Raw genomic sequence first — 15,584 nt, forward strand, 5'->3', positions numbered from 1 at the left:
CAACTGAAATATGAACAGTATTCCCACTCCCTGACAAACTGTTGTTTTAAATATGTTAAATTTTGTACAGTCACCCAAGAGATAGAGAATGATGCAGCTAGAAGCAGTGTTAAATGCCACTTAGTTAAACTCTTGGACTGTGAAATAAAACTATAATGTTCCCCCAGCAAATTTATTCAGATGTATCAAACCTTTTAAGACCTCACAGTTTCCCAACAAAATTGCTCTATTTCCAAACAACTACCATCAGAGTTTTCTCTTTATATCCAACTGCACTTAAAATACATTATTTCCTGTTTTCCAACTAACATTAGTTACAATTTATGTTACGTATAGCAACATTTTGTACTATGTAATGGTGAATAATATCTTGAAAATATTTTAAGTTAAATTTTACTTTAAACTTTTTCTATTTAGAAGTATCCAAAGCTAAAATAAAATAAAAGTTAAACATAGTGAAATATCCAGTATTTAAAATTTAACCAACCCCCCCCCCCCAAGTTTTCAATTTGATGCTTAAAGAATATAAAATTTGGTACTTTACAAAGCTATCTAAAAATAATATTCCATAAAATAATGTAAATGTATCCTAAATCCATTTGAGTTTATTTAAAATGACAGGATTTGAAGACTTCTGAACAGAGTCAACAACTATTGGCTTCAAGGTTGTCCCATACATCAAAGGAATGTTCAAGACTTATGTGAAGTATCAAGCCCAAAGAACCATTCTGAGGGCTCTATGTCCTGTTTTTATTAGAATTCATTTTCTATCCTTATTTCACAACAGATTTTATGTTTACTAAAATGATATATTCAGAATAGTTTTTTTAATTAATGTGCCATGCACAATGTTGTCAATGCCCAATCAATATTTCAAGATTTATAATATTTGCATACAGCCATATTACTAACAGTCATCCTGGAAGTCATTAAGGTGTTTAGAAAATTGAACCTTGAACAGTAAATCACTGTTATTACATTACTTACACTGCTGTGAATGGCTCTATGTGCAGCCTCTTGAGCATGTGTGTGTGTTTGCATGTATTCCCCCTATGTGAAAATAAGAAACAGCCTCAAGCCTTAGCATACAAAATGGCTCATGTTCTTCTTCAGCAATTGCCATATAATATCTGCTTGTGTTACATAATGAAAAAAGTTCAGTCCTTCAGAAGTTTTTTGGTTAGGGGTTTCCAAATCTCACTGGAAGGACAGATCATGAAGCTGAGGCTCCAATACTTTGGCCACCTCATGAGAAGAGAAGAATCCTTGGAAAAGACCCTGATGTTGGGAAAGATTGAGGGCACTAGGAGAAGGGGACGACAGAGGACGAGATGGTTGGACAGTGTTCTCGAAGCTACGGACATGAGTTTGACCAAACTGCGGGAGGCAGTGCAAGACAGGAGTGCCTGGCGTGCTATGGTCCAGGGGGGCACGAAGAGTCGGACACGACTAAATGACTAAACAACAATAATTCCAAATCTACTGAAAATCTGCCTGAATGGACAGTGAGATCAGTGTTGTAAGTATATTTGTTGCTAACCATTTAAAAAATATATTTGCAGAAATCAAGCCAATAGATCTGTAAGGCAGTTTATCGGAGTCACAGGGCTGGCACAGACCACAGAAAATCAAGTTCAAGTTCCCATTCAGAGAGGGGATTATTGGAGAAAATACAAGTTGCAAAAAGGTTTATAAATTAAACTGTCTGCTACAGGTTATGGAAATAAAAGCTTAGCAAAAGCAGGTTAGTGGGCATTGGGTCTCACCCAACCCAAGTTTTCCAAAGTCATCAACATCAACCTTCCAACACAAGGTTAGACCCTTCCATATACTAAGACCCTTCCTTCAGCTCCTCAGATTAACATTCATAATCCAGTTTCAGGTATATTGTAAGTAGTTAGCCAATAAATACACTTTCATTCACAGCTGTGCAAATAGATATTGATGAATCAAGCAACTGAGCAAAGCCACATTGACAGAGGTTTCAAAACATCACAAAAGAACAGTTACCAATTCCAAATGCAGCACACATTCATACCCAGAGCACAAATCACAAACGCCCAATTTAAACAATAATTATTCCACACACACACTTCCATATGTGCCAAGCCTGGTAGCAGGTTTTGGCCTCACATGCCATTGCTGTGCCTCCCTCTCTCCTGGCAAGTTATAAATGGTAACACCCAAACCAGATCAATGAAGGCCTCTTGTTTAAATAAATGTGCCATATCAACTTTGCTTGCTTCATCTCCTACATCAGTTCCTGGATATTAATAGTGACCACAGTAGTACATGCTCTCATAAGCTCCTAATTCAATTACTATAAAATGCTTTGTGTGGAGGTGCCCTTAAACATGCCTTGGAAATTGCAACTGGAATGAAACATGGCTGTTAGACTGTTACTGTATATTGCACAGAGTTAGAGTCATACAACAGTGTTTCTGTTCTGAATTGAAGGTGCGATGAAGTCCTTAACAACTTGGAAAATTGATAACTGAAGAAACACCTCTCCCAATACTGTCCTACCCAAGCAATGGTCTTTTCAGGGGCACCCCATATTGGGTGTTACATATGATATGGTTACAGAGCAGAGGGCTTTTTCTGTACTGGCAGCCCTCTTGAAGAATTTCCTCCCAGCTGAGAGCTGCCTGGCAACAATCTTGCCTTCATTTTGGCACCATGTTAAAACTCCCAATTTTACTTCTTAGATGTGTGGTTTGCATGGTCTACTTTGAAGACCGGAGATGAAAAACCTTTCACTACAAAAGTTCTAAATGAAAATCCATTGCTATCTGGGCTTTGTATTTTAAACCTGTTACTTAATCATACTGTTTAAAGGAGAAGAAAAATAATGTTGTCCTATTGTACTACTTTTGACAAAAAAGTCTCATATCATTATGACACAATTTCTGCATGATTTCTGCAGATGTTACAAATTGTAAAATATTATATTGAAACCTCAGGGTAAGCAAGAGAGGACACTACTGAACTGAAGAAGAAAAAACTTCATTGGAAAGTTCTTTTTGCTGAAGAAGGCATTCTGAAATAGCTCTGAACCACTAATGTTCGAAACAATCATTTTTATGTTGTGTGTTCAACGGTGCAGAAAGAATTAAGACCAATACATGTTGAATTTTATTGCAGTGTTTTATATTGTTACACATCTGAAGTACATAGCCTTTGAAACTGTGGGGGAGAAAACAGATTTGACTTTTCTCTCCCATTTTAGTCCATTTGTATTTTCAAAGTTTATGCCAATGTCAAATTTTAACCTCAGTATTCATGTAAATAGCTTTTGAGGAAGACAGTATGTTTTCTGCATGTACTCATTCACCTAGATACATGTAATTATATAGAACATATTCTAAATATATATAATATATATGCCTCATTCTGCCAATTAATGAACACAAAATTCCAGCTGCTAACTGATTAAATGATTCATTGTTTGAGTAGATGACCTAACATAAATTAGTTACTCTTTAGTGATCTTTGACCATCCTTGCACACATATATTTCCTACAATCAAGTCCTTAGCCTTTGGATTGTTTGTTTTAAATTAACATAGCAATCACTCTCTGTTGCTGTCTGTCAGTCCATAACAAGCTAATGCTATATGAAGGCAGGTGATACAAAGATGATTCAAAAATAGCCTAACCTAGTAGCAATATTTATAAACCAGCTCATTATCTTATTCCTTGTAAATAGCTTATTTTCCCCACTGGAATGCCCCACTGCAGACATATCCCATATGACTGAAGGTGCAAAAAGTATCAAAAAGCAGATGCTCATTGATTTACAGTGTGAGGGCTGATTTACAGTGTGAGGGTTGGTGAGGGCTGCACACTAGCATGGTGGCTGATGGCCAGTATAGGGGATTTTATTTCAGTACTGTTTTTCATGTTCATAATGTTCACATATCCATGGATACTCAAGAATGAGAGCAGAGATCTCATGGAGATAAAGTTAAATAAATATTTTCAACAGTAGTTAGGGGGAAGGAGAAAGTAGCAAGATTATTAGGTCAAAACAGAAATAGGAGTGAAAGATTTAATTACCTGGATAAAATGCTACCTTTCTAAATAAATGGGACAATATTTACACCATGCAGATAAGATATTAAGCTAACATAAGTAGTTCAGAAAGAATTCAAAGGAGTACAGCTGACTTCATTTGGATTTTGGAGGTTAGACCATAGGAGACAGTGTGGTGTTAATGATGATGGCATTTATAGTCATAAAATTTTTCATTAGTTTTGCATACTTTTTGAATGTCCCACGTACACTGGAGGTCCAAACGTCTCAAGAGTTTGGAAAGCTATGCTGTCAAATGGCCTACATTGGATGTAATACTGAAATATACTTTATGTGAACATGCAGAAGCAAGCCATAGGGTTGGCCATTTCCCCTTAAACACTGATTGGAAGGATGCTGGAAACATCCACTTCCCAATTTAAACTATTGTTGTGTTCAAACCTGCAAGAAAATGTAATTAGTTTAAGACACCCTTCCCTAGGCTGGTGCCTGAGGTAGCATGTCAAATGCTCAGAGATTATGGGAGCTGTAGTCCAAAACATATCAAGGGCACCAGGTTGGGGAGGTCAAACAAGTCAAAATTAAACTGAGGTTTTGATCATGGCTTGTTAACAAGCTTTGGTTTTGCATTACATCTGAAGCAGGGTTAATACCTGATGTCTCTGCCCATAATCTCAACATACTAATTAGCTGTGCACACACAATGGGAACAGTGATTTTTTTAAAAAAAATCAAGAATCTTAATTTTGGATCCAGTCATAAATGCCTGACACATCAGTCTCATGGAGTCTATTGTACATTTCTAAGTATCCCTGAGTCCAATAACAAAGCAATATTGACTTAAATACATATTTTGAGGATTGAACTTTTGGGCTTCAATCCTCTACCACCTTACCTAGAAGTAAGCCCCATCACACTTACCTGTATAGGCATGCATATGCTTACACTGTCAGATGGCAAAAAATATTAGAGAAGAGACACTGAAGCTAAATTTGAACACTGTGTTCATCTTAAATCAAATACTTCCAACTTTGTTTTATTGTTATGGAATACTTGGGTCCATGTACTAAATAATTATATATTTTCATAAGCTTTGTATATATCCCAACATGTAGAAATAGGTATGTGAAAGGTAAGGAGTTTTGTACCGCAGCAGCAGCTAGGAACGATATGACTAAGCTGTTGAGTCTAAGTTTCCATTCTGTAAAAGTATAAACTTTTTTCTTTCAGCAATCAGGTCTCATTAATTCACAAGGTTTTCAGAGAACTACTTGTTTTTAAAAATGATAGAAAAAAATAACCATGCAGATTGGTTTATTCAAGCTGTAATGAAGACAGGTAACCATAAGTTGCAGATCACGTGGCTGGGTTCATAGCAGTGTTTGAGGAGCATTTTAAAAAATATGAACCACACAGATTTATGACAGGGCCACCCTCCATAGACAATACAGCCAGTTTTGCATTTCTGGTGGTCAGATCAGAGGAAAATGTTAATTTAATATAACAGAAGATCATAGTTGTTATTTATACTAACCTGTATTTTGATTGGCCATGAAAAGTTGCTGACGTATACATAGAAAGTGATATTTGGGTTGCTCCGAAAGTTGAATTTTTCACAGGAAAAACTATCTCTGTATTCCTTTATATTAGCCCTTGAAACTACAGGAATCTCTTCTCCTGATATCGTTCCAGCTATGAGAGTACATAAAAATAATGAAAAGCATGCCCATTAAAAAAAATAATTAGCTTGTAGTCCATTCCATCTCAAGGACACACATGGTGGGGCACAACAATAAAACTAGCAGGTATCAAGATATCCATTACTATTACAAAACTATCGACTGAAACAAATTTAAATTCCTCAAAGCTGCTTCATTCCACCCAGTCCAAGGAAGGAGAAACAGCAACAATTTCAGAAAATGCACATTCAGCCTTGGATGAATATTCAGGAGAAAAGAACACTGAATTGTACTGGACAGCTGAGAGTTCCTTTCTGCATACTTTGCTGCTTGAATCAAGCACACAGTTCATATGATCAAGACAGCACACTGGATTCATCTTTAAAATCATGATGGAATATTTTGAGGAAAGATCTCTAACGTATAACATCTCTATAAGTGACTTTTATACATTTTCAAAAATGGCATGAGGAATATAAAACAAACATTTATACATATATCCTTTATATACTAGCAAAGATTATGAATAGTTGTTCAGATATTATGAATGATTAATGAAACATATAACGGATTTGAAAGTTAAACCAACTTTATCCCATTTCACCACACAGCTAATATAGTTTCCTCAAGTAAGTTACACTAAAATTGAATAAGTTATTCAAGTGTGTAAAAATGTATTTGTCTTGATTGTGAAATATTGCTTTAGTATCTCAACTATTCTTAGGACATCTCATATTCAACTAGATAAACCTATTCCATTTGTAAGACATGAGACTCTTCAGCAATTCTGTTTTGATTTGTAAATTGCTGAGCTGGCAAAAAGAAACAAAAGATTCCCCTCAAAAAGTACGGGATTTCAAGCCACAAAGAAGTAAAAGAAGCTACACCTCAGAGAAAGTATTATTAAATGGGAAACGCACATTTGATAACAAACAAGAGACTGCCTCTGATATGCTGAGTACAGTGTGGGGTGGAAGTTGCAGGAAGAACAGCAGGGGGGGGGCATTTGTCATTTTGCTTCTGTAACTATTCTCCAGACTCGTGGAGGGGAAAGTACTGGGGAGAAAGCAGCTGGAACAAATTATTTCAGTGGGAAATGAGTAAATCAATGTATTAAGCTCCCCTTCCCATGCTGCTTCTCCCTTCAAGTGACCACCCTCACTCACTTTCATTGCTGGAAGTAATCATGAGAATGAAAACTCCATATTTAACATGCATCTAGTTCAGGCTTCCTCAACTTCAGTCCTCCAGATGTTTTTGGCCTACAACTCCTATGATCCCTAGCTAGCAGGACCAGTGGTGAGGGATGATGGGAATTGTAGTCTCAAAACATCTGGAGGGCCAAGTTTGAGAAAGCCTGATCTAGTTCTACACTAAAAAGAACTAAGATTCAACAATGTAGACCTTTAAAATCTGGAGTGGGAATCCCACATTCTGCTTCACCAGTAAATGCTGCCTCCCTATTAGCCCCCTGAACTATTAACATCAAGCTCTTCCTATCAGCATACAATCTGTAATGCTAGCACAGATCTCAGAAGAACAGGGAGTGCAGGTCTGCAAAATACAGAGATATACAGTGGATACACAAGTGGCGCTACACCTGGCTGCAATTCATCAGTGTGTGTGTACCATATGTTTGCAAATGCCCATCTCTCTTTCAAATGTTGCAGTGTTCCACAGGTAAATGCCCATTGACACCTGGAGAAACAGATCTGTCACATAAAGTGTAAAGCGCCTCCTGTTCTTAACCATTCTGCATAATTAATTAAAAATGCAATCAATGGTGCTCTCCTTGGATATATTTTCAGAAAGTCAACAGAACCAATTCAAAGAAACTTTCTAAACAAAGCTTTTTATTAAAGCCAATGGAGAAATTGGGTTCAAAAGTTTGAAAAAAAAAGATAAGCAGGTTCTTTTATCAGCACACACAGAAGGATTTTATTGTTTGATATCAACGTTAAGGTTAATAATTAAATTCCAGGCTTGAACACTGAAACAAAGAAATTAAAATCTCAAGTCTCTGCAGTAGTTAAGAAAGTAATTTATCTTAATTAAAATCACTGCGTTCATAACACTGCCATTCTAAAAATTTAAAGAGCATACAAGGTTTTGCTACCCAAGTAATTTTAATTGAATAGGGAAGAAAGTTAACATGTTAATGAACCTTTATTCAGATTGCAAATTATCTAAGTTTTAAGTAATATCATTAATAATGGCATAATGATAATGGAAAAAGAAAACATTTTATTAAGCTTTCCTAATAAGAAACAAAAAGGCAATCATGTAAATATAGTTAGATGATACATACTTGAGGGAATATGGAAGTAGAAATACATTATGGGATTTCTTACCTGTAGAGCCAATTGACCACGTGATATTCAGGTTAAAGTTGTTTGATGCATTAATTGATATGTCCAAATTTTTGTTTGACTAAAAAATTAAAAAGAAAATATGAAAATTACGTAAGACTATTGCTTAAACAAGCACTGACCTTATTTCAATTACAGGTGTTCAAACATATGCCCTGATCTTAAACACACTGGGCATGCTCTACTGACGTAGTTTTTCACATGCTACAAGGCCTTCGTCCTCTACAGCTGATGACAGTGAAGGCCTCCATGAACTTGCAAAACTGCCATAGCTAGTAACAGAAGCTCTTTGTGCATGTTACCATATTTACTAGAGTCTAATGCACCATTGAATCTAAAGCACACCTCAATTTTCAGAACCTTGGAACCATTTTTTTTTTGGCCAGTGAATGTAAATGTTCCATCAAATCTAATATGCATCTTAATATTCACAACATAATTTGGCCAAAAAAGGTGAGCATTAGATTTGAGTAAATATGGTAGTTTCTGGAGTGCAATCACTACTGCTTTCAAGGGGCTTCCCATTGATTTGCTAATGGACAATTCCCCACAGCCACCAAAAAAGCTGTTCTTCTAGAGCAGGCTTCCTCAAACTCGGCCCTCCGGATATTTTGAGACTACAATTCTCATCATCCCTGACCACTGGTCCTGCTAGCTAGAGATCATGGGACTTGTAGGCCAAAAACGTCTGGAGGTCCGAGTTTGAGCAGGCCTGCTCTAGAGCACTAGAGCAAGTAGGCTGCTTATCATCAATAACAGAAGAAGTACCGTAGTACCTTCCCTGCCCTTGCTAGCGAAGTTGTAGGGTTCTAGGAAATGGCTGATTACATCAGGATATTAGCTAATAAACTCAGGAATGTTTAACTGAAAAGGAATATATCCAATAGAGTATAAGACTAACAATCTAACCATTTCACATGATAATATAAAATCCAACTTAAAATTTTTATTTATAAGAAGGATTCAATGAAATTAACATACACCCAAATGTTTTCTTATATATTTTAGCTATAGAAAAGTTGTTTTCTCAAGCAAGATTTCAGATCCACACTGTAGAAGAAGGTTGCAATCCTATACACACTTACCTGGGAGTAAGTCCAACTGAAGTCAATGAGCTTACTTCTAAGCAGATATGCATAGGATTGCACGGTAATTTGGTTAATTCAGAATTAAGGTTTGGAGCATCTCTTCAAATTGCATGCTCCTGAGAAATAAAAGCTCAGCCATCAATGTCAATAGCTCTACAAAAAGGCATCTAAATTGCTACTATATTTGTAAAGTATGTGATATTATTAGGAAAAATACTACAAACTGCAGCATTCCCATCTCACAGCCACACAAGATATGTTTCAAGTTAATGTGTTGCTGATGAGTGTTTTCAGAGCAGAATTATTGCACTTCTCAGATCTGCTAAAGCATGAGGAATAATTTTACATTAACTCTGCATAGAGTTAGTGTCGTTGCATCGTTAAAGGTTTTTAAATTTATCATGTGGTTATTAACAATATTTTTATACTGCCCATTAACAAACATTTATCTGCAGTGTACAGAAAATAGTCAAAATAAGAATACAGTGTGAACATAAAAACGAGTATCAGAATATAAACAGGATACAACCAACAACAGTGAAAACAGTAATTTCCAAAGTCTAAAAAGCACAAAAACATGTTTCTAAAACTGAAAAATCTGGGATATATAATCTACACCAGCTCCCCAAAAGTCTACAGTGTAAGCACCAGGTTAGCATGTCCATCAGTGAGAAGCCTAATTGATACCACCTCACTTCACTGGTAGAGATACCTGGAGCAGGACCTCTGAAAATGAACTTCAGGTCTTGAGAAGTATATATGGGTACCCTGGCTTTTAAAACAGCAACACTTTAAATACGGAGTGAACACACACACACTTTATTTAACTTCTATAAGCATCTCCACTATCCACTGCCTTGTCCAAGGAAAAATAAATGTTTCACACCTTACAGTACTATCCTAACCACGCCTACTAGGTACAGCTGCCAAGTTTCGGATTTGAAAATAAGGGATCAGCACCCTCACCTGTCCCGGGGACAGTCTATGATTCTCAGGGACAGTCCACACCGCGGGGCGTGGTAATCCCCCCAGGCTACAAATTAATTTACACCAGACTACACACCATCATCTTTCCCCATCTTCAGAATGGACACCAACCACATCCCTCTCCCCATCCCACCCTCCTCTTCCCCCCTTTTCTTCCCAGTGTCTCAATAACCAAAACTGATTTGTTAAAATGTTAGAGGGGAAAAATATGAGAGAGACATTGTACACACCTCTGTAATATTCTGTGTGTATTACTGTTCATTAGCCAGCTTGAGCATCTTTGGAGTGAGAGGTAGGATAGATTTTTAAAAAATATTAATAACTTGTTGCTATTAAAGTGTTCAGGTACCAGAAACAATTTGGTAATTTTAGACTCTGCATTTACTGGACTTCCAGCATGGGCGTAGCCAGGATTTTTTGTTGGGGGGGGGAGCAGAATTGACATGATTGGTCAGTTCAATTCAATTCAACACCTTTATTGGCATATATATAACAATAAAATCATATAAACTAGGCATCCCCAAACTGCGGCCCTCCAGATGTTTTGGCCTACAGCTCCCATGATCCCTAGCTAAGAGGACCAGTGGTCGGGAAAGATGGGAATTGTAGTCCAAAACATCTGGAGGGCCAAAGTTTGGGGATGCCTGATATAAACCATCTATATATAATATAATTCTGAGACATACAATGAAAAGAGGAGAAGGGAAAGGGATAAGGAGACCTCGGTGGTCACTATCTTGTGCAAAAAGATGTGGGACTCTGGCTTGGGTGCTGTACCTTTGAAAGCTGCGCAACAGGTGAGCATTCAGCACAGATACTACATTTCCCTAGTGTGAACATGTAGTGAAGAGGAAATCTTTACATGTTGAATTTCTGCCCATTAAGAAGCGTCATATACAGGCAGACACTCTGGATGCAAAAAACCACCATTCCTAAGAAATGTAAAATTCTGATCTCCAGCTATGAAGTGTGTGTCTGGCCTAATTTGGATACAGGAGAACGCATTGAGGGTATTCTAATGGATCAATGCCTTGTCGTGGCGAAGGGGCTTGAATAACTCAGAGAAGCTATGAGCTATGCCATGCAGGGCCACCCAAGATGGACAGGTCATAGTGGAGAGTTTTGATCCACCTGGAGAAGGAACTGGCAAGCCACTCCAGTATCCCTGCCAAGAAAACTCCATGGACAAATGATCACCGAAGAATTGATGCTTTTGAATTGTGGTGCTGGAGGAGACTCTTGAGAGTCCCATGGACTGCAAGAAGATCAAACCTATCCATTCTTAAGGAAATCAGCCCTGAGTGCTCCCTGGAAGGACAGATCGTGAAGCTGAGGCTCCAATACTTTGGCCACCTCATGAGAAGAGAAGAATCCTTGGAAAAGATCCTGATGTTGGGAAAGATTGAGGGCACTAGGAGAAGGGGACGTCAGAGGACAAGATGGTTGGACAGTGGTCTTGAAGCTACAAACATGAATTTGACCAAACTGCGGGAGGCAGTGCAAGACAGGAGTGCCTGGCGTGCTATGGTCCATGGGGTCACGAAGAGTCGGACACGACTAAACGGCTAAACAACAACAAATTTCCTAGAGAGAGGACTTGGTGCTTTTCAAACAATAGATCATCTGATATTTTACATAGCAGCCAGACACATTCTAGGACAAGGCTGGCACACCCAGGGAACATCTAGAGTTTCTAGAAATTAGTACCCTTACGTTTTGCCTGCTGCGTCTGAAAATGTTAACTGTAATTTGGAGGAGACAAAAGCAATCCATCTTTCTCTGTTGCATACAGCCAGCCAGAGTGAGCTTTAAAACAGGAGCAATTAGGATTAAATCATACCGATAGCCAGACTAGAAAGAACTGTTAATTGCAGGGTGGATAAAAATCAATTATTTTAAAAAATAAAATAAAAAAAATCATATTTTTTTTAAAAAAATAAATTTGAATCGGATTTTTTTAAAATGAAATGCTTTTTGAGGAAAATATATTACCATCCAAAGGTTATTCCATCATGAAATAAAGATTAGTTTTTTAATTATGTAGAATAAGGCTGTATATGTTTAAATTTTTTGGTAAATAAATTCCATTAATCCATTCACAACGTCATGCTCTTCCAGAGGTTTTTGTAAGATTATTGGACAGTTTCTATACCTACAAGATATTATCACAGATGTTTGGTTTACTTTTGAGTTCTCAAAACTGAATTTGACTCAGCAGAGATCACATGCCTCTTCTTCACAGCAAAAATGTTATAACATGAACAGAGTTGAGAAAAAGACCTTAATCCTATTGTTCTACAAATACGCCCCCCCACAGATACACACAAATTAATTAAGCAGGGAGCAAAACAAAGAAAGCAAACTTTTTTAAAGTGCACAAAAGCCAGTGAGCCTCCAAAAAACACACTCACGTCACCTCAGAGCGATACACCCCCCCCAATAGATACACACAAACCAGAGGGGTAGTAATGAGGACTATGAATCTGCATTCCGCTCCCTCCCCCAACAACCAGGCTAATCTCAGTGTGCAGGGACTGAGTCTGTGTTATCTCCGATCTCTGCAACAGCTGTTCCTTTGAAGTGCCAGGAGAAGGAAGCAGGGCGAAGAAAAGCCTCAAAGCAAAGAGGGAAACGGCTCCCGCTCGCTTTCAGGCTTTTCTCTGCAAGGAGGCAAGGTCTTCCCAGTCCCTGGCCAGCAGGGGGAGGGACTTGGAGCTGCTTACTTTGAAATCCGGGAGCTTTAAGGGATATAAAAAATCCGTGGCAGCACCGGAAACGGCTTGGAAATAAGGGGGTTTCCCGCGAAAATGGGATACTTGGAAGCCATGCTAACAGGACATCAGTCCTACTGAATTGAATAGGGGCAAGGATTGCAGCTTTAAAGGTAAAGGGTAAAGGGACCCCCAACTGTTAGGTCCAGTCACAGACAACTCTGGGGCTGCAGTGCTCATCTCCCTTTATTGGCTGAGGGAGCCGGCGTACAGCTTCTGGGTAATTTGGCCAGCATGACTAAGCCGTTTCTGGCAAAACCAGAGCAGCGCACGGAAACGCCGTTTACCTTCCTGCTGGAGCGGTACCTATTTATCCACTTGCACTTTGACGTGCTTTTGAACTGCTAGGTTGGCAGGAGCAGGGACTGAGCCACGGGAGTTCACCCTGTCGCGGGGATTCGAACCTCCGGCCTTCGGATCGGCAAGCCCTAGGCTCTGTGGTTTCGACCACAACGCCACCCTAATTGCAGTGACAAGCAGCTATTCGTCAATCAGCTCTGCATACAAGTGAGGAGGCACTGTGAGATGCTCCACTGCAGAAAGACTGAAGCTAGCCAGCAACCAGTAAGAGAGCATTAAGAAACATCTGGGCATCTGCAGGAGCGAGACAACTTAATTTACATATGTGTGGAATGGAAATTGATTTGAGTCCTAATGGATGAGGATATATATCTCAGTTCAAAATTTGAGTTCTTGATTATTCAAAACCTGAAGAAGCCACTTGTTTTCTCTGAACTGAAAGTTGTTTATATAATCCCTTCTTAACACCTTTTAGTTTCTACAAACAGATTTAGAAAAACACCAGATATAATGGATACCTAGTCTATGATCACTAAATAATCATATTAGAGGCAGTTACTTATATTAGCTCACCTGTTCAGGATTTGCAATGAAGTTTATGGCAGTGTGATGGCGATCATCTTCTTGTAATAAGCTGAAGGTAAACTGGTAGTCAATCAGTAAACTGTCTGTGGACAAAACATTTTAGAAATTAGCAGATGAGATTGTCTTATATTCAGATGTATCTGAAGAAGTGTGCATGCACATGAAAGCTTATAATCAGAACAAACAGTTGGTTTCTAAGGTGCTACTGGACAATTCTTTTATTTTTATTTAGTCAGAATTTTGTACATGGTTCTTCACTTGATTTTTTTGTGCTTTTATAATGGAAATCATCCATTTTGACTATAGAGACAGATGTTCCAACAGACTAACAAGTCCCTGGACTACAGCCCATGATTTTCATAATATGGCACTGAACCAGTCTGCTAATTTCCCCCTAAAAGTTTATCAGATAAAACGGTCCTTTCCAGTGGTATTTGTAATGTTGCTGGGGTGGTTTTTTTTATGATGATAAGAGTGCTGGGGGGGAGACCTGTCCCCCTGCAATTTTTAAGTGGTTCATGAAACCACAAAGTTTGAGAAGCACTGCTCAATTAATACTGTATGATTGGGAGATCATGGAATTGACCTACAAATCTTTTCACCTTTCTGTGGTATTGCATTGGTCTGCTCAGTCCTTCTATCTCAAGCCACAACATGGAAAGAAGCAGGTGGAGTGCAACAGTACTATAGGTCAGAGTAAAATATTGCCAGATTCTTACCATGAATTCTATTAAAATTTATTAAATATTCCTGTAAAGCTGTACTATGCAATATATCTGAGTCACACAGCACAAAGATCCATGAATTCTAATCATGGTCATACCTCTTCTAATATAGTTTTGCGTTTCAACTGTTATCATTCTTGGAGAACTGTCCTGGCAGGAGTCCTAATTTGCCTTTGACGTCATTATCCCCAAAACATGTTCTTGAACTTCTAGGACAGTGACAATTATCAGGAGAAAAAGACTTGCCACAAACCACTTGAGTAGCTATCAGCCCACGTTGACGAAATGTTCTTTAGAGCAAACTACTGTAACTGCGAGAGGAAAGCAGTCATTCCCCCATTACCCATGCATAGAAAGTACTGACCCACAGCAACAGCAGAAATATCAAGATGATGACACAAAACCTATCCCACATAAAATGCAAGAGCACATAGTGTCTCCTCAAACACAATTCCACAGCTCACTAGTCAGGAGGCATACATGTAGAAACCCTTGGTAGTTTTCTCAAGGGAAAGGTTAAAGTACCACCTGAATGCCAATGATTTTACAGAGAACACCCACAAATCACATTTCTATTGGTGCTTTAAAAATACACCACTCTTCACACACACCCCAACTAATATTATGCTGATCTTGAGCATGGAATTGAGCCCACAGTGAGCATATACTTCTGACTAAACTGCACTCCTGTCATACCCCAATTCCACTTAACACTGACTTAACATTATGCCATTAATGTCATTTCTACACCATTATATCATCAAAATACCTTTACTTCAATGGTGTAATTTGGAGATCCACCGACATAAGAAATTTAGTAGCAATCCTAACTTCTTCCACCAGCATCAGTCAGGGAATATGTCACCAGTATTATCAAAATTGATGCCTTAATTTAAGAAGAATGGGTGCCATTTTCTCTGTTAGATTTCCTTCAGCTATATCCAATTACTAATGTCAGCCACAGGAGTGCTACATTAATTTAACATAAATACCAAAGGAAAAGAGAGCAGCTCAGCTGGGAGTGAAATTTTAGATTTCCATACCCA

The 15,584-nt window shown here is 38.2% G+C and overlaps 1 protein-coding gene across 1 annotated transcript in view; it reads right to left on the reverse strand.

Annotated features, from left to right (window-relative positions):
- ATRNL1 (attractin like 1) overlaps positions 1–15,584 on the reverse strand; it is a 497,126-nt gene that overhangs the window by 282,977 nt on the left and 198,565 nt on the right. The window contains exons 22-24 of the mRNA XM_060274775.2: positions 13,802–13,896; positions 8,065–8,143; positions 5,569–5,726 (exon numbers count right to left, since the gene is read on the reverse strand). Coding sequence (XP_060130758.2) covers positions 5,569–5,726; positions 8,065–8,143; positions 13,802–13,896 — 332 coding nt within the window. The remainder of the gene's footprint in view (positions 1–5,568; positions 5,727–8,064; positions 8,144–13,801; positions 13,897–15,584) is intronic.

Source organism: Zootoca vivipara, chromosome 5 (assembly GCF_965207765.1).
Source record: "Zootoca vivipara chromosome 5, rZooViv2.hap1.1, whole genome shotgun sequence".
In the NCBI taxonomy this organism is placed as follows: Eukaryota; Metazoa; Chordata; class Lepidosauria; order Squamata; family Lacertidae; genus Zootoca; species Zootoca vivipara.